The sequence below is a fragment of the Lissotriton helveticus genome, chromosome 1_1, assembly GCF_964261635.1.
Source record: "Lissotriton helveticus chromosome 1_1, aLisHel1.1, whole genome shotgun sequence".
NCBI classification, from domain to species: Eukaryota; Metazoa; Chordata; class Amphibia; order Caudata; family Salamandridae; genus Lissotriton; species Lissotriton helveticus.
The window spans coordinates 31,592,685-31,611,986 of NC_136057.1; the positions used below are offsets into that span (position 1 = coordinate 31,592,685).

General features: G+C 46.3%; 1 protein-coding gene across 2 annotated transcripts in view; it reads right to left on the reverse strand.

The window, feature by feature from the left end:
- Positions 1-1,029: 1,029 nt before the first annotated feature.
- MRPL16 (mitochondrial ribosomal protein L16) overlaps positions 1,030-19,302 on the reverse strand; it is a 46,979-nt gene continuing 28,706 nt past the window's right edge. For both annotated transcript variants that reach the window (XM_078677312.1, XM_078677278.1), the window contains exons 2-4: positions 11,400-11,471; positions 9,963-10,111; positions 1,030-1,775 (exon numbers count right to left, since the gene is read on the reverse strand). In XM_078677312.1, the coding sequence (XP_078533438.1) occupies positions 1,290-1,775; positions 9,963-10,111; positions 11,400-11,445 (681 nt within the window). In that variant the 5' untranslated portion in view covers positions 11,446-11,471 and the 3' untranslated portion in view covers positions 1,030-1,289. The remainder of the gene's footprint in view (positions 1,776-9,962; positions 10,112-11,399; positions 11,472-19,302) is intronic.

Here is a 19,302-nt window from a genome sequence, read left to right on the forward strand (position 1 = left end):
AATTTTTGACATGGGGGTCTCGGCATCAAAAAGTGATATTCAACAATACAGACAGCTTTAAAAATTCACACTTTACCAACAGCACACAACAATTTAACCACATTCGTCTGACGGAAAGGTCATGCAAAACCTACATCCCTCAGAGCTCTTCACTTCACTCCATGATTGAGCACAACGACAATTTCACGCCACAGACTCGCAGAATCACTCTGAATCTCCTGGAAAGCGACAACGCTAGCCACACATCGGCTATTTTTGAGCCTGCACTCCACCAATCACGCACAAGAAATAGAGCAGACTCTTACTCGTTCACTCAGAGAAGCTTCAGGGCATCAACAGTATAGGGTGCTATTCAAATACTACACTCCATGACTGCACTCTAATTCATGTTGGAGCGCAGAACTGTGTTGGATCACATGCTCATAAGCTCAACTCTCTCCATCTGATACCACAGTTAGAGCAAGCACAAGTTCCATATATATCGCCCACCATCTAGTAAAGTTTCAGCCATTTTACGATGTCCCCACTCTTCATTGCCAGACTGGTGGACTAAAAGTATCTCTGGAAAAAAATGCTCAAACCAGTCCTGCTACTTTTGTACCCTGGCTTTATTTCCCTCTTTCCATCAGTCCATTCTCTCTGTCCACCTGTCTCATCTCTTTCTCTCCACCTCTCTCGCTCTCCTTCTCTCTTCGAAGCCCCTTGTGCTTCAGCTACAGTTCAACAGGAGCTGTGGAAACTGACCGAGGCACCCGCAGTGAGCATGGGCTATCAAATATGGCCTCTAATCGCTCTAGCCCACCAGGGAAAATGCCTAATTGAATAAAAGGGCAGTCCCGCCTTTCCACTCTTAATCCAGCACATCAAAATGTATTATTTTTGTCTTTTGTCTTTGGGCCAGCTGTCTCTAGTACATAAACGCCCTTATAGATGCATGCACGTTTCACCTTCACACCATCAGCCATCAATAAAGATCAGTCTGCAAGTGTGCGCCATTCATCAAACATCGATCAGACAACACACCAGGGCTTAGTTTTTGCATCTAATTTGTATTTTTGAGTTTTGAATACAAATAGGGAATTACTACAAACCCCCCTCGGAGTCGATCAACTAACAGCCAGATGGAACGACTCCCATTTATTTTGGGGATGCTATATTGTTGGGTTGAGTTCCCACACTCCGTGATTCAGCGTCCGCCTTAGGCCACAAGAGAAGTTTGCATTATAATCTCAACAAGCCAAGAGGGAGCATGAAGGTACAACTTTTGTTGCAAAGAATGCAGTGCGACACTAGGCTCGATCGGGCAGTTTGAACTTTCCGCGATATCTGCCTTTGTACTGCAGGTCATAGGGACTCAGCACCTTCCTGCATCCCATCATGTTAGCACGGGCAATGCGCTCGAAGGTCCAGGGGTTCTGGTTGTCCTCTTCACGCCGCCGCTCTTCCTCCTGCATCTCTGCCAGTGTCTGGCGGCTGACGGCCCTTGCCAGAAAGGGCAACTTTTTAGCCACTATTGTCAAGAAGGGCTCCACCTCGCCAAATTCACAGTAGCCTCCCACCTCAACTACCAGCTGGCCACATTTGACTGGAGTCACGTAATGGTCCACTGCTCCCTTGCCACCACCCATACGCTGTCCAAGCCCTTTCCGGGTCACAGGTTTGTATGGAGCGGTCACACGCCAGATGGCATACATGGTCTTCGAATCCATGGAGCGGTTGATCGTAAGTCGCATCATCTCAAAATGGCCCCAGCGGAGGTACCCACCACCAAGTGCCTATGGAGAAAGAAAGCACAAATGTTTCAGGGGAAAAAAAAGACACAAATATGTAGAAAGAATTACTGCCAAAAAGAAGGTAAGGAGGATATTTTGTTGGTTATTAGTGTAGGTGAGAAGTCCACCCCCTAACACACAACTAGAGGTTAGAGGCCTACAACTCCAAGCCCTGTACAGCTCATAGGCACGGTTGAGTGATTTAGGTGCTCAAATGAGAATTAATAATTTCCAAGTTATAGCCATTCTTCATGTGGATGTTATTGGCTCTGTCTTCTACCCTCTTCTAAGCCAATTCACCTCACTACAAAAAATGTATGATCAACCCTTTGCTCCATGCTTGCCACCAACGGATATGACGATGTGTTGCTCAGCGACTCACTGCAATGGTGCACTGGCATTTAGTAAATTAAATACAAATGTGCGTGTGCCCTGAAGAGACTGGTCTGGTTGTGCACTCTAAGATATTGAGTTGTTTAATAAATTAAACTATTGCTTTCTTGTGGTGGGGTTAAATTTGCTCACGCTCAGCACAATCCCATATTTCCTGTGGTGGTGGTGGTGTGTTGTGCGAGTTCAGTTTCTTCTCAAAAGTTATTATAAATTATTGGCCCTCCTGGAAGATTGGAGGTTTCATTCCCACTGAATATGGTGGACTTAAGATACTGCAAGAAAAATGGGTATAAAATCTCCACCGTCTAAAATCCCTATCCATTTAACAATCAGTAAAAACACAGACATCCTTAGTCAATACACAGAATAGGTTATGTCTAGAAACCTAGGCCTAGATGTATCAAGCCTTTTGCGATTCGTTAAGGCCGAAATTCTCAGAATTTCGGCCTTAACGAATCGCAAACGGACATTTTGCATCTTTTGGGATGTATGAGAAATTTGCAAAATAAGGAATCGCAAAAAATTGCGATTCCTTATTTTGCTTAAGCATTTAAGGAATCGCAATTTTGCGATTCCTTAAATGCCATGTATGAAACTTTTTTACATTGCGAATTCAGGTTAAGGAATCGCAAATTAACACCAATTTGAGGTTCGTGTTAGTTTGCGAAATCCTTTCAAAAACCAAAATATGACAATTTTGAAGGTGGCATGTGACACACATACATGCCCAAAGGGCATGTATGTGTGCCATATGCACACACATGTAAGTTTCAGGGGTGCAGCAGGGTGTCCATGAGACACCCCTGCACCCTTGAAATAATTCTCAAATTGCGATTAGCAAATTGCAAATTCGCAATTTGAGAATTACTTCACAATCATTCCTATGGGCCTCCTGGCCCATAGGAATGCATGGGAAATTATTCCTTATTTGCGAATTCGCAAAATGCGAATTCGCAAATAAAGATTAATAAGGAATCGCAAAAAAAGGCGATTTTTTACATACATTCCATTTTGCGAATTCTAAATAGCGATTCGCTAAAAACCGCTATTTAAGATTCGCAAAATGGAATCTTGATACATCTAGGCCATAGTTTCGAAGTCAACTGTCTAATGTTTGAAGAATAAAAAGCACTTTTATACTATGTGCCCCAAGACTGGTTAACTGCCCACCTCATTGTTTCATTGCCTCTGTCCTAGACTCCTTTCCTCACGTGTACAAAAATAAAGCTAGTTGGTTAGACATCAACTGCTCTTATGCTGTAAACACACTTTGAATCAAACTCCAATAAATGGCTATTTTTTGCAATTCATTGAGCAGAACAGCAGCATTGCAAGCTACAATTTAAATGGATGCAATATCTAAACAAAACCCTGAATGAAGATGGAGTGATATATAAAAAAATGTCCTTCACATAAATAGAAAGGAAGCTCTACCCAAAATAAAGAGTCCTCTGGCAGAGGAGCTGCTATTAATGCGCGGTGGGGGCCACCATCTGAAGTCAATGAATATGAACACTGCTAAATCTCTGAATGGATCTTGTGTACCAGCTAGGAGAGAAAAAAGGGTCTACATGTAAAGGTTCTCAGAATGCAGAAGACAAATAAAATCTTTTTTCTATTCTCTCAAAGGTTTAGGCAAAATGTGGGCCCCACCCTGGCCACAGGTGTGTATTTACCAGCATTCACCTGGTATCGCTTTACACAGTCATTACAGATTAAAACAAGCAGTCTTCGAGGATGATTTAGGAAGAGAATGTTCCCATTTGAAGACTTGTCATTTGATGCCAACAAATGGCGTCTTAAAAACAACTGCAACTTCTCAAGCAGAGTTTTAACCTCAAAGCAACAAGATAATTTACCCAGACCTCTATTAAAAAATACTAACTATGAAGTCACTGGTAAAATACTTCCCTGAAAATGCTCAGACGTGGGGTCTTGAAGCCTGTGAAAGAAGAGTTGCTGAGCCTGCAAAAGCTGCTGTTTGTTGCCCACTGAACCTGTCCTGCTGCTTACAGGTTAAAAGCTGTTGTCTGAGGCTATACTGTGGTGACCAATGGAAGGCCATGGTTTGATGTGCTCTCTCCATGATAAACAACGTGATAGATAACTCCTTCTTGGTATCCAATTTAAATAATCATGTGCAATCCAGATGGTTTACATTCTGCCTAAATACAATTACATCCTCGCCTGGCTACTTGGCTGGACCCCGTCTGCTTGTGATACATCACATCACATGAAACTCACGGTCTGAATGTTTATTGCAAGAACCATTACTGCAAAACAACAACAAAAAAGAAATTCTGGCACTCGATTACAGATGAAGACTAACAATAACCGTTGAAATACTACTGCCCTTTTCCTTTGGAAACCTAGACTCACTGGGGTGACCAGAGGGACACTGACCGCGGCCAGCGAGTTCAACAAGAAGGATAGAGCTTGAAAATTCACTTACCACTCAAAGGATCAGAGCCACACAATTACACTACTAAAGGATCCAAAACTGAATGATGAGTGTTCTCTAATCACTAATAGGTTTATGGAACTTTACCCTTAGACCTAAAATGAAGTAATTGCCAATGGACTGTAGGCAGAGGAGCACCAAGCTGTTTTATGAATAGCAGACTAAGCTATTTTCCTGAACTGCTAGTATTTAATTTTAGAATATGGAAAGATCACACTACAGCGTCCCGCCCTTTAAGACATTGAAAACAACTTTGTGGTCATAAGACAACGTGTGGGATGTATCTAGTCTGCTACATAGCCTGAACCCCAGTAATACATAATAAGCCATAACCTTTAATGAGGAGTCCCACAGCTGAAACATTCACAGAGACAGACATCAGCAGAGTACAGGAAACACTTACTACAGAATATGACTGGAGGTGGAGTCCTAGGTACTGTGCTCAAGCCATCAGTAGGCAGCCATGATGGTAAAGGGCTGCAGCCATGATGGTAAAGGGCTGCAGCCATGATGGTAAAGGGCTGCAGCCATGATGGTAAAGGGCTGCAGCCATGACGGTAAAGGGCTGAAGCCATGACGGTATAGGGCTGAAGCCATGACGGTATAGGGCTGAAGCCATGACGGTATAGGGCTGAAGCCATGATCGAATAGGGCTGCTTTTGTTCATCCAGACACTGAAAGCAATGGAGTGGCCACACTGGAATGGGTAGGTGAATCCAAGCAGCTTCTACACCCTTCCACCCCAGATACAGTAGGGGCCACACCTTTAAACGTCGCAATGGAACAAGCAGGCACAAACAGGCGATCACAGTTGGGCCATATTGTGTATGTTTTTGGCATAAGCCCTGCTATCCACCCTCCATGAAGACTTCACTGACTAGTTCAACAATTCTACTCCAGTTTAATCTGGATCATTTCGTCACGGGAATGAGCAATTATCACTTCACAATGCAGGACACTACTATACACGAGCAGAGCCCTTCCACTTCCCTAAACACTACTCAGGGCACTGACATACAGACTCTGTAGCCTCCTATCGCCCCTAGCCACCTCAACTGACATCCATCAGTCCTCCCTGCTTCTCAATCACAACCCGACAAATTCAATTGAACCAATGATCAGCTGCGCTACCTGGTCACTTGAACCAGGACCTTATCTCCCGCTATGATAACCTCATAACTAGTGGAATATCTCTAATCAAACCATGAAGTATCATCTTGGGTCCAAACAAATGCAGCACAAAATCCCTGAAGAGACAAGACCCACCAGGTAGTGGAATCTTGACCAGTCCCAACACACTAACTCTCTTAACCAACCTCTTCACCCAATACGTTCTGTAGTAAATGCTGTGGTTGTCAGATCTCAACAAGTAATAATGTCACACACAATCTTTATCAGGTTCAGTTAGGTTTCTTCAACAAAGACATTACCTCTGACATAACACAGTCCGGCAGCGTAAAGCACGTTTAGCACCAAAACAGGAACTAAGAAGCATGACACAACAACAATTCAACATCACTTTGTAAAAATAGAGTGCATGTTAACTTCCACGGATACCAAAACAACAACAAAACTATAGAGGGGAACCAGAGAGATGACTTCTTCATAGGTAGGCAAAGTTACTTTTAGCTTGGTCTTTAGATGCAATAAATCCTTGCAAGAAGTTTGTAATCGATGGGCTGAAACGTCAGTTATAACGCTCTTGGACTAGCCACAATGGGTTTGGAGCCAACCACAGGAACACTCAACTCCATTGCACGTCCAGTTGCGACTGGCCAACTGGTCTCACAATTCTAGAGGTCTTCAGCAGTTGCTTGTAGGTTCCTCTTACTTGTGTGCCACCGGAGTCCACGTCAACACCAGCCATGAGCTTGGGGAGATATCAGGCAGGTCAGGACTGTCTCCCAGCAGGAACATCGCCATCCAGCAACGGGCAGGCGTTTCTCTGCAGCTCTGCCCTCGTAAAGTGCAGGCGTCCTTCAGCTTTTGTCCCCCTGGTGCTGTACAGGGGGTTAGCCAACGAGCCCCTGGAGTCACGTTTTCCGTCCGGGCTCCAGTGGAGCTCTTTTCCAACGGTAAGCACAGTCCTCTTTGCAGGTCAATCAGGTGCAGTCCCAGTCTTTGGTGCATCCGCACTTTCTTGGGTCCAGGGAGCAGGAGTGCAGTCCTTCCTTTTTCGTTCCAGTCCAGTGGTGATCAGAGGACTGTGGGTCTGCAGTGCCATTGTAATGCCGTCTTCTTGTTTGTGTTCGGGGAGGACTCAGTCAATGAGGCAATAGTTTCTACAAAGCAACCTTTCCCACTATACAACACAGTGAAATTGGCAATTTCATGTTTTCACTGTCAGGGCATGATAAACAGAGGAACATGCCCTTTTTTAATATTAAGGGCCCTGCCTGCTGGGCTATCAAGGCCTTTCGTAGGCATGGTTAGCTAATATTAACAAGCATTGGCATAGCCAATAGGTCTCGCCTTTGGGATCTTTTAAGTATTTAGCCATGCAGCACATTATCCTGGGTGCTACAACGTCTACAGTTACTTCTTCGGCCACTGGTGAATGGCCATGCTGTAGCTAGGAGCAGTGCAGCCCTGAGCATGATAACCATGCCATTAATATGTCCTTAAACGTTCCGTTCAATGATAGTACAGGTCACATTTCATTACTGTTTCTGTTCTGGCTTCCTCTGAATAAGTCCAGCTGGTTGTATTAACAACAATGCACATTCATAACTTAAAGGAGGACGTCCTTTGTTTTGTATTGCATGGGTGAACCCGAAGAAAGAGTTCATGCACTTCAAAAAGAAAGGGGGTGAGCCCAGTGCTAGGTGTGTAACTGACTGTTTATAATATTTTTACAAAGCACTGGCAAATATACCACCCCTGGTGTTGTTGTGTATACATCTTCTGAGCTGCTTTCTGTCAGCTTTCGCACAGTGAACATCAGGGGCTTGGCTGTGTTGACTTTTATGGGGAAGGGGGTACAGAGGGAGGAGAGGAAAAGAACAATAAAGAAAAAGAGGAAAGGGATAAAAGAAAAGGATAGGGCGAGACAAGGGGAGGAGGGCAGGAGATGGTGACAGAATGAGAGAGGAGATGGTTTATTTCACCCTGTCGGACTGGCAGTTTTAAAGCCGCCCTACTAGGCTGCATGGGAAGACCTAGAGTAACATTTTCACCTAGTAACTGCCGTGGTGGCACAAGTAAGTACTACAGTCTACTAGTCACATTTAACATACTCTACTACTACTTTACTAGGGACTTATAGGTAAGTTAAAAGAACCAATCTATCCAGTGGGCCGGGAATGCCCAGAAGTGGGTCCTGGGTTTACTGTGCCACTGGATTCATGCTAGCCTGTAGTGAGGAGGGATGATACCCAGAAACCGGTCGCAGGATGCTTGTTTCTGGTTCAGGAAGACCTGACTTGGCAATTCGGGCTGGACTGTTCCCATGAGAAGCAGGGTCAAGACGGATTTGTATATGGCTCAGTCTAAACTGAGGTGCCATGGTGAGCAAAGGAACAATGGATTAAACCCTGACTGGGGTTGAATTTTTAATTTGCTCCACATTACGTCCATCAATTGCGTGTCTTTTACTTCGCTAGCCAATTAACCACGTTCAAATTCACCTAAAAAAATCTATGTGTCTAAATGAAAAGCAACCTCAAGCCCTCGACCCTGCATCATCACCAAATAGGCCAATTTCTACTTTGAACTGGTCAGGAAAACTCTTTTCCCGCCCACGCAAGCTTCAGTCTTAAGTCATGGGCACACTAAAACACTAAACAGAATTAAACCTTATGTAAACCCTCGCCAATGGTTAGGATAAAAAAAGTTCAGAACACAAAGGCAAAAGTAGTCCATGGGATGAGTGAAAGAAACCACTGTGGCCTGACTTGTGAGGGACAGCATAACATTCAATATTATCTGCCACAGACCTACAGCCACCTCCTGTAAAGAAAGGTTGTTCAGCTCCCCACAAAAATGTAAATGTAAATTGATACTTATATAGCGCACTACTCACCCGCAAGGGTCTCAAGGCGCTTGTACGAATACCGCTGTGGAACCCATCCTGGCTTTCCCTGTGAGGCATCCACTCCTGGGCACCCCCAAGGTGGAGGCCAGGCATCCTTAGCGTTGTGGGGGCCGTTGTGGAGATTAAGCAAGCTATTGCCCAGAGTTGCAGAGTGGGACTCCATGATTGGAATAGGCACCGAGGCGAAAATGATCAGGTCCGTGGAATTTTTGAGCTCAAGACCCGCCGAGGCGGGGAATTGAACCGTGGTCCCGGGCCAGACCTCTGCATCAGGGTCTGCCGCTCTAACCATTGAGCCACACTTCTCCACACTTCACAAAAGCCTCTCTCCTCCACCAACCTACCATTGCTGCCCTTAACCCTCTCCATACATATATGAGGCAGGTACTGAATGTGCTACAAAAGGCTCCAGACTGCTCTTCTTCACCGCACACAATGTCAATGCTTTTACAGCATTCTTAAAAAAAAAAGAAAACTCTTCAATAAGGATGGGTACTGCTCGCTCGCTTTCATTCACCACTCCCAAACCCTTACTATCCCCAAGAACCACCGCAGTTCATGGTCTTGTGTTCGGATTGTCACTAATCAACACCTCGTAAAACAGGACTTGTAGTAAGCCCTATAAGAACCAGAAACATACTGCTTGAATAACAAAGTGAAATAAAAGTGCACTCCTCTCCACCAGCCCCTTAATCCGAATGCTTCAGTGCTGGTCCTTGCGCTTTCTGTGTGGGGTAGGATGAGAGTCTTCAACTCACTAGTTGATTGTTGAGTTTTGAACTCTTACCCCCACTCTACCTCCCTGAGAAGCCTGCGACTTCTCACCCTCGCTATCCTAAGAGTTGTGTGTGGAAAGGGTATACATGTCCTACTTTGCATAGCCATTGGATGACCCGTCCCAAGACACCAGGAGCAAACAACCTCAATCACTACAGTTGGGCCCGACCTGCCCCTTTCTGCCCTACGCCACACCGAAAAGGGTCTGGCAATACGTTTAATGGAATGCATTACGGTCATATCCAGATTATTCCTTTTAAACCTGAACTGTTTTTTTAAACATACCAATTGGTTTGTATATTTTTTCTCCTTTTTCAAGCCTTACCTCTGTCTTTTTGTGTTTTGGGTGCTTTATAAGATTCTCGTGGATTTTTATATATGCGATATGAGCTAGAGACCCTCAGCCTACTCCTTCTTCAACACTGTGCCTTACTGGCCATGAATGGGGGATCTGAGCCTAGATTGCCACTCACTATGCCACAATGTCCCTTGATAAAGGGTTAAGCCATGTATTTGGTTTACTCACCACTATTCCATACTGTCCCTCAGTGAAGGCTTCAACCTTTTCGTAGGGGCCCCGGATGTCGTTGAGATTTTTCTTCTCCTTCACCACTTTCTGTACATTTGGAGCTTTATCCAGGAATTTTAACCTTTGGCGCTCTGGGAAGGTGATTCCTGCAGGTTGGAGAGGAGGAAAAACACTGACACTTCAGACAGTTATTCTCGAAATTACAGTCCTTTCATTCCCATGGGGTGGCACCCACATTTGACTGCCTGTGCTAAGTATGTCCATAAGGTGTTTCAGAGATGCAGAGCCTAATGGGACAAGCCTGAATCTTTGCTGCTGTTGCCTCAAGCACTTGGGAAATGAAAGAATAGAGAGAATGGGGAGAGTATAGACACATCTTCAACCCCGCCTGCTACATTTAGACCCAGTCTGGCTGATGTGGTGGCTAGAAAGGCAAGGTACATGGGGGTGTGGAGGGGGAGGGGGGTGTGGAGGGGGAGGAGGCTGTGGGGGGTGGGAGACATGCATTTGCTCAAGGCCTCAAGGCTTACACCATAAAGCAACAACATGTGCACCTTATGTCCACTCTCGAATTGAACCAGGACAGTGCACGGTAGTCTAGAGGAGGATGAGATGCTGCAATGGACGGTGGGGAGCAACAAATACTGGTCAGACAAAAAGGAATCATGTGCGGGTCCGCGTACTAGGTGGTACCATCTGAGAAGGTACTAGTACTGAGTGTGTGAGGAGTTCTTTCGTTTCTCAAAGTTCCCATTATCGAACTGGAAAACTGCAAGCCTGGAAGACAGGTGGATGGATCTAGAATGAAGTCTATCTCCCTCTTTGCCAGCCCATCCAAGCCACTGCATTCGGACATTTGTGACGCCACCTCAGAGAGATATCTCTGCTGGAAGGTGAGGAAAGGAAATGTGTGAGGTCTATATAACGCCACCTCACCCGTGGCTGTTTTGTTTCAGGAGCTGAAATGCCACAGGTAAAAAAGCACACAAAAAAAGAAAGGGTGCTATACATGCCTAGCAGGTAAATATAAAATTGGGTCAAAAAAAGAAGGGAGATTGCTGAATATTTAAAGCAGCCAGTTGCTGCTTTATGGCAGGAAGAAAGGACAAAGTGTTTAACGAACTGTCTTCACATCTGGATGCTATGATACAGTAAATATGAACTCAATTACAAAGGATATGACTGTGCCCCTGCACAGAAGGATGAGGCAAAGACTGAGCGTGTGGCCATGTTCTCAGGTCTGACTGTTTTGATTAAGGAAAAAGAGAAGTCCCTCCATCTGTCGTAAGAAGGATTGAGAAAGAGCAATGTCTCATTTGTCTGCAGTCCTCACTGCCACATTTCATGCGAAACAACGCGGTCAGTAACAACAGTCAATACTACCACAGGAGGATGAAGAAACACCCCAGACCCAACTTCAGAATGACATCTCACCGCTGTAATCTGGAGGCATCTGGTATATCTTCAGCCCTGCGGCCATAAGTTGTGTCCCACCTAGACGTACACCTGGGAAACAAAAGAGAACGATGTAAAATGAAGTTAACTCCCTACGCTGCATGGTGTTGTTAAACAGATTATGGGACCAGTGTTAAATCCTGCAGTCTGAAGAAGGGCAGGTCGGGGTAGAGATGGATCAGAGACAATAAACAGGTCTGAATAGTCAAACTAGGCTCAACCAGTGATTTGTTTCAGAATTATTCCATCCATAAACGTAACCTCTAACATCAACAATAACTTTCATCGCACAAAAAATAACAAAGACAATCTTACACATTTACTCGCATGTAAAATAAAAACCCTAATCACCTAAATAATTAACCTATAGAATTGCAGCAAGCTCAATGTCAAAGTTTGAGTGGGAAAAGTATTTCTGCACTGATGCAAACACAGTCTGACTTCACCATCAATAGATTATCTTACAAGGGCAGAAAGCACCTTTACAGTGGACAATCTGTGGCCCACATGTAACCCGTAGTATTCCACTCACCAGATTTCCCTTATTTAATAAGCAGGGCATACTCATAAATAGCATAGCTAACCCCTAGTTGATGTTTACCAAAAACAACGTGCCTTAGGAGCCTTTTATTTATTCACTATAAAGTTACTCTTTATCTCCATCACCCACCATTGTGTCTTATTATCTTGTCCTTTATGGAGAAAATAAGATTCCAATCTCAGCACTTTTAGACCACTCAAGCATCCTATCCATTTGAATCAACAGGACCTGTATCCCACTGTTGTAGCAATTTCTCCCCAGTCATATTTGTGTAATGCTGCATTACTGGAAGCCGAGAGGGACATGCACTGGAGGATGGGAAGCCATTTTAAAGAGCTCTTTGATTCAATGATAGATCACAAGTAGGGGCCTGGACACATCTTAGGAGAAAAGAAATGAGTCTGATAAGTAGATCATAAAGAGCATGGATGGGAGCTGAGGATTAACCTTTTGATGCACATATCAATGTGGCTGACATCCAATTGTGAACTCTGGTCACCCTCATGAATTTTGTTGTGCATTAATAAGTTCTGAGTCCTGCTTGCTATGACAGACATCTTTCAGGAGGGAGGAAGAAAGAGGAAAGATCCATTTCAAAGAAGAAGAACTCTAACATAAAACTTAAAGACTTGGGCTCTAAATAGAATTTAGTGTCTGGAAAAGGACTATAAGTAAGGGGGTTTGAGACCCCAAACTTTGTCATCTGCCGAGCAGGCAGGTGGGATATGTGAGGAGGGGAAGCTCAGCAAGGGAAACAAGACTACCTTCCCTGGAGCACCAGCATCTCCCTGCTGTAGGAAGGTGGCTACCTGACTATGGTTACCCCAGATTTTTTGCCTGTGTTTAGCTGGTTTTTTGACTTAGTTGACCTGGTTCCCTGCTAATCAGGGACCCAGGCCATCTGCTCTCTCTGTAAAATGGATTCCATGTACCCTAGGTACATACCACAATTGGAAATGGACTCCTTGTCAGCCCCTGTATAATGCACTATAGGTGCCCAGGGCATAGGGGCCACCAAGGCCTACTAGGGGCTGCAGCATATCTTTTGCCACCCCTGGCTGGTTCTTAAATTGACACAACTGGCTGATCACTCAGCTGGGGTAAGGTGGTGTAATCACCCCTTGCTTAGATATAGTATACCTATATCTAAACCTATATCTGGACACATATTAACCTGTGAGCCACTCCTATGGAAGGCCTCATCAATCCTGGAGGCAGAGTGCGTGGTTTCATGTGAGATGGAGCTCTAGCATGAGCTGAGCCTGTCTGCAGCTGTCGGGAACCACTCCCTAAGCTGTTTCAGGATAACGCCATACCATATACTCTTAAGTGCCTTATAATCCTCGCGGTTATATAGCATCTTTGGTTTGGCTTTATCAAAACATGTCGTGTAAGGTGTCATACGATTTGGAATACTATCCCCTCGCCAGTTCTGGCGACAGGGATAGCATTCCACCCCTCTAGAGGGGTAAGACATGTTACTTTACTTAAATGCGGTTAATTTCAAAAAGGGCCTTAGATCCACAAAATGGATGCCTCTGCCACAGACACGGGTCTGGACCCCTGCAGCGGACCGAAACTCCGCCAAATGGGGCCTGGACAAAGGGTTTCCTGTCGCAGGGGGGTTTTACCACCCTCCAGACAGGAGATAGTGGATTGTAGCAGGGAGGTCTGAAAGAAACCAGACACTGCTTGGGGCGCACAAGGCTGCCCCTTGCATAATCCGGCCAAACCGGTTCTGGGGCACTCCAGCCCTCGTGCCAGGGCGGCCTGGATCAAAGGAAAGGGGTGTATCCACCCCCTTCCTGGGTCCCACCCATAGGAGGGGACCTAGCAGGTAATCACGCCCCCCAGATTCGAATAAGAGTGGGAGCAGTGCCAATGCACTTTAGATTTCCTGACGAAACATAAGAAACGAAACTCTGGACCCTTGGACCTCCTACTCAACGTGGAAGCCCGAAGAATCTCCCTTGTGGTCAAGGAGTGACCACCCTGTGTAAACAGGCACCATCCAGCCCTCGACGTCTACTTTGTCGAAGTTCCCGCCGGAACTCTAGCGACTGAGATCGACGAGATCAAGCTTGCCTGCCTTCCTACAGCCCGATCCACAGTCCCTGCAGAGCTGAGACCCGTGGAGGCGACCGGAAGCGTGGGGCACGCCATCTTGAATTGACCACGAGACGCTGACCGTGCAGCCCACGAGTGACCCTCGAAGCTGTACACCGGGGTTTGAGAAGCCCCAACCCTGAGCCACTCTTGCAACGAAGTTCAGCCCTCCACACTCGACGAGTGCTGCGTGGGGCCCTTCTGCTCCATTTGGCTCAACGCGTTGGCCCGGTCACTTGCCAGCCGGCTAGTGGTCCCTGTGCCGATGAAACTACGAATACGACTTGTGAATCTGGTTGCTCCAGATCTACACCAGCTCCCCTGAAAAGGAGCACCCACTCTGACCTTCCTGGTTCGAGTGAGAAGCAATCTCCCGGTTCCGCGTGGATTGCTTTTGCCAAGTGTTGTTTGCTCCAATCTTGAAGCCGACAGCGCCGACGGCGAGAGCCTGCGTGGGACAGATGGTGACCTGCTCCTGGACGTCGCAGATGCCCCAGAGCCCACGTGACAGCGGAGAGAAGCTCCTCGACGACCACCTGATTGCGCCCGACATTGCCTGGTTCCGTCCTGGTTCCACCCTGGTCACTGCTGAGTGACCCAGACTCTGTCCCCTCTGCTTTCAGGTACTTTTCGACTTGAGTCCACCCTTGGACTCCACCGGACACTTCTCTTTCACCCCGCCTGCAGCCCTTTCAGCTTCAAGCACCAAGAGCCTGCGTGACGAAACCCGACTCAACTTCACCCTGTGCACCCGCTTCCTGTGGGTGAGGTAACTTTGCTCCGCCGGTGTTCCCACACTGGTACACATCTCTAGGGTCTGTGTCTCAAGTTTTGTTCCTCTAGGTTCAGCGGAAGTGTCCTTAAACTTTAACTTTACAACTTTTACGCACCATTGGTTAACATTGGTGCACGCGTGCGCTTTCCGCACTGCACCCGAATCCCGTGGGCCATTCCCGACTTCAGCATTGCTTGTCCCGACTGCTCCCAGCGATTCCCTAGGCCCTAGGCCTAACCACTGTTCGATTGGTATCTCTTATACCACTTGTTTAGTATATGGTTTGAGTGGCCCCCGCCCTCATCCATAATCGTGCAACTTTGTATGTTTAAACAGTGCTTTTGATTTAACGCTTGTGCCCCTTTATTCATAAAGAATACTGGGGATTGTTTTTAGTAATAAACACATATATTTTTATAATATATACTTGTGTGGTGTCCTTTCATTTGATATTACAGGATTGTATGTGGTAAAACAGCTCGCTTAACACGACCTCTTAAGTTAAGCCTTTAGGCTGCTTAGTCCATGCTACCCCTAGGATAGCTTGTCTAATAAGGTTGACTTACAACCAGACACCATAAGGGATTGCTTGGTCTGATAATCGGTGGTTCCAGAATTGGAAACATCACCTATCAGGCCAACTTCTCACATTGGTGAGCAGCGGTGCGGATTTGAGCTTGCTGTTGTTTTACCATTGCAATCTTTTTATCAAATTGAAAGATCACATCAAGTACCTCTAGGTACATATAAATCAAAAGCTTAGCATATTAAGTTCTACTGAACTTAGTAGTTGTAGATTAAAGGGATTAGCACACCCTGACTACAACTCACTAGCAAGGTACAGTAGGAAAACACTTAGTGTAGGTAAGTGCACCACTTACACCTCACTAGAGTCATGTCTGACATAGGAGTGGCCTCAGGGTCTACCCCTGTGACAGTTGACCTTACCAAGGCAACTTCCAGCTATGACAAATTAACCCGAAAGGACTTGATTGCCTTGTGCATTTCAAGAGGGTTAAAACGGGGCAGAAGTCCCACCTGTCCTATCCTGATAGCCATTCTAGAACAGGATGACTTAGAGAAGGTGAATGAAGTTACCTTAGAGTCAGGAGATGGAGAGAACCCCCCTGTAACTGATGCCCCTCAGGAGGAAGAAGGAGAGGAGGGGGAGGAGGACTCCGATGTAGAGGACCTCGAGGATCAGGATCAGAGAGGTAGCCAGGTCCAAGTTGCCAGGCTTAACCAGGCCAACTTAGACCTACTGGGGAATGGAGAGGGCCAGCACCTCCCCAGACCCTATGACATTCTCCCAGGCAACAGAAGAGTGAGATCTCCCTCAGGGGACTCTCATATTTCTAGTGCCTCAAGAGAATCTGAGAGAGGTATGACTGCCTCTCAGAAGACTGAGCATAGGGCCAGAATGAGGGCTGTCAAACTCCAAATAGAGAGGGAGGAGGTAGCCCTGGCTCAAGCTAAACTTACCTTGGCTCAAGCTAGACTTACCTTGGCAAGAGAGCAAAAATTGTGTGGCTTAGATGCCACTGGTGGCAGCAATATTCCTAAAGAGAAACCCAGGTCCTATGATAGTAGAAACCTGACAAAGATTGTGCCCCCCTACAAGGAAGGGGATGACATCCACAAGTGGATAACTGCTCTTGAGAGAGCCTGCATGGTACAGCAGGTTCCTGAGGAACAGTGGGCAGCAATCTTATGGTACTCCTTTTCAGAGAAAGGGAGAGATAAGCTCCTCACTGTTAGACATGAGGATGCAAACAATTATAAAGTCCTGAAGAGTGTTCTGATAGATGGGTTTGGCTTAACCACTGAACAGTACAGGTTGAAGTTCAGAGACACCCAGAAGACACAGACTCAGGACTGGACTGATTTTGTTGATTGTGCAACTAAGGCTCTGGAGGGTTGGCTACATGGCAGCAAAGTACATAACTTTACAGAATTGTATAATTTTATTATGAGGGAGCAGATCCTAAGTAATTGTCAGAACCAGCTCTTACACCAGCACCTGGTGGACTCTGATCTGACCTCTCCCCAAGAATTGGGAAAGAAGGCAGACAAGTGGGTCAGAACCAGGATTAGGCCTAAGAATCAGGACAGTAACCAGAAGAAGGAGTCTACCAAGCCTCAAGATAAGGGTGGGGATAAAAATAAAGAAAAGACTTCCCCAGGGCCCCAAAACTCCAAGAATGGGGGTGGGTCCCAAGACACTTCTTCAACTGAGAAAAAGCCTTATTGTTATGCCTGCAAACAGGTTGGGCATTACAAAACAGACAACTGTTGTCCCAAGAATAACAATAAAGAGAATATACCTCCAAAGCCAGCTCCAACACCTCCTGTTACTGTCAGCAGTAATCCCCCAGGAAGTGGGAGCACACCCAGGAATCTGGGTGGGTTTACTTTTGGAGCCCAGGAGGACCCTGGCCTATCCAGGTCCCCCTCCCCAAATGATCTTGTTTATGAGACTGGCAGGGGGTTTGCCAACTTCTCTGATTGCCCAAATACTTTGAGCAAATATAGACAAGAACCCATCATCAATGGTTTGAAAGTTGAAGCTTTTAGAGACACAGGGGCTAGCATCACCATGGTGGCTGACTGTATAGTCCCCTCTAAGCAACTTTTACCAGGTGCCACATACCAGGTAACAAACATTGATGGCGTCAAAACCAATCATCCCATGGCAGTAGTAAGTCTCAGCTGGGGAGGTGTCATTGGCCCAAAGAGAGTGGCAGTGTCATCAAACTTGCCTGTAGACTGCCTACTTGGTAATGATTTGGAAATCTCAGCCTGGGCTGAGGTTGAACAGGAAACCCATTCTAGAATGGTGAATTCCAATGGAAAGGTTAGTGGGGCTGTAATGGCTACAGCCCCAATTCAAGATGTACTTCCTGAAAAGGTTGGTAGGGCTGAGCAACTCTCTGCCCCATCTTTAGCAAAAGCTCTTCCTGAACAGAATAGCAAAGCTGTTATGATAACAGCAGAAACCCAAACTGAGTCTCCTCCTGAAAAGGTTGGTGGGGCTGTGATGGCCACAGCCCAAACTCAAACTGATATGTGTGTTGTGAAGCCTGAAATGATGGATAACTCCACACAAACTGAGAGCATGGAGGAGGAAGAGAAATCTCCCCCTCACCAGACTTTAGGACAGGATCAGCCTCCTCAGGGAACTGATCTTACCCCTGATGAAGGAACTGCCCCCGAGGTGGTTGGGCCTAGCCCGACAGAACCTCTGATGTCAGTGGACCCTTCTCAGGTGGGACCCAGTCTGGAGCAGGTAACCTGTCCCTCTCTACCTTGTCTTAGCCAGCCCAGGGCTGCAAAGGACAAGAAGGACAGTGAGACCCAGAGGGCCCCCTGTCAAATAAAGCACCCCCATCAACAGATTAGGGGCACCAAAACTAGTAGCCCTAGTGAGGTGAAAACTTTAAAAACTCCTGAGGGAGCCCCCTTAAAGACAGTTAGGGACCTCCCACAGATGGATTCTGTTGGGCACAGCCAAACCTGGGACCCACGGGGCCCAAACCTGAACTGTCCCTCCAGCAAGCCAAACAGAGGGACCCAGCCTCCAGCTTTAGGTAGCCAGAGGTTGACCCTGAGAGCACAGTGCAACTCAGTTAAAGAAAGAAAGATACACATGGTGGAAGATAATTGGAGGAAGCCAAGCCCTAACTTAGTAGAGCCTCACTTCAATACTCCATATCCAAACCAGCCTTTAACTTTGCATAAACACACCCAAGGTAGTGATTCCCTATGGTGGAGACCCTCTAACACCCAAAGGGTGAGGGACTGCTTAGTGGACCATGAGACAGGGGGTACCCATGCTAGTGCAGGTACTTCCTTATATGGCCACTCAGGCAATATAGGCTTACCTGGCCAAGGATAGCCTTATCTCCTTTCGTTTGGGGGGGGGGGGGTTATGTAGGAAGGTGGCTACCTGACTATGGTTACCCCAGATTTTTTGCCTGTGTTTAGCTGGTTTTTTGACTTAGTTGACCTGGTTCCCTGCTAATCAGGGCCCCAGGCCATCTGTTCTCTCTGTAAAATGGATTCCATGTACCCTAGGTACATACCACAATTGGAAATGGACTCCATGTCAGCCCCTGTATAATGCACTATAGGTACCCAGGGCATAGGGGCCACCAAGGCCTACCAGGGGCTGCAGCATATCTTTTGCCACCCCTGGCTGGTTCTTAAATTGACACAACTGGCTGATCACTCAGCTGGGGTAAGGTGGTGTAATCACCCCTTGCTTAGATATAGTATACCTATATCTGGACACATATTAACCTGTGAGCCACTCCTATGGAAGGCCTCATCAATCCTGGAGGCAGAGTGCGTGGTTTCATGTGAGATGGAGCTCTAGCATGAGCTGAGCCTGTCTGCAGCTGTCGGGAACCACTCCCTAAGCTGTTTCAGGATAACGCCATACCATATACTCTTAAGTGCCT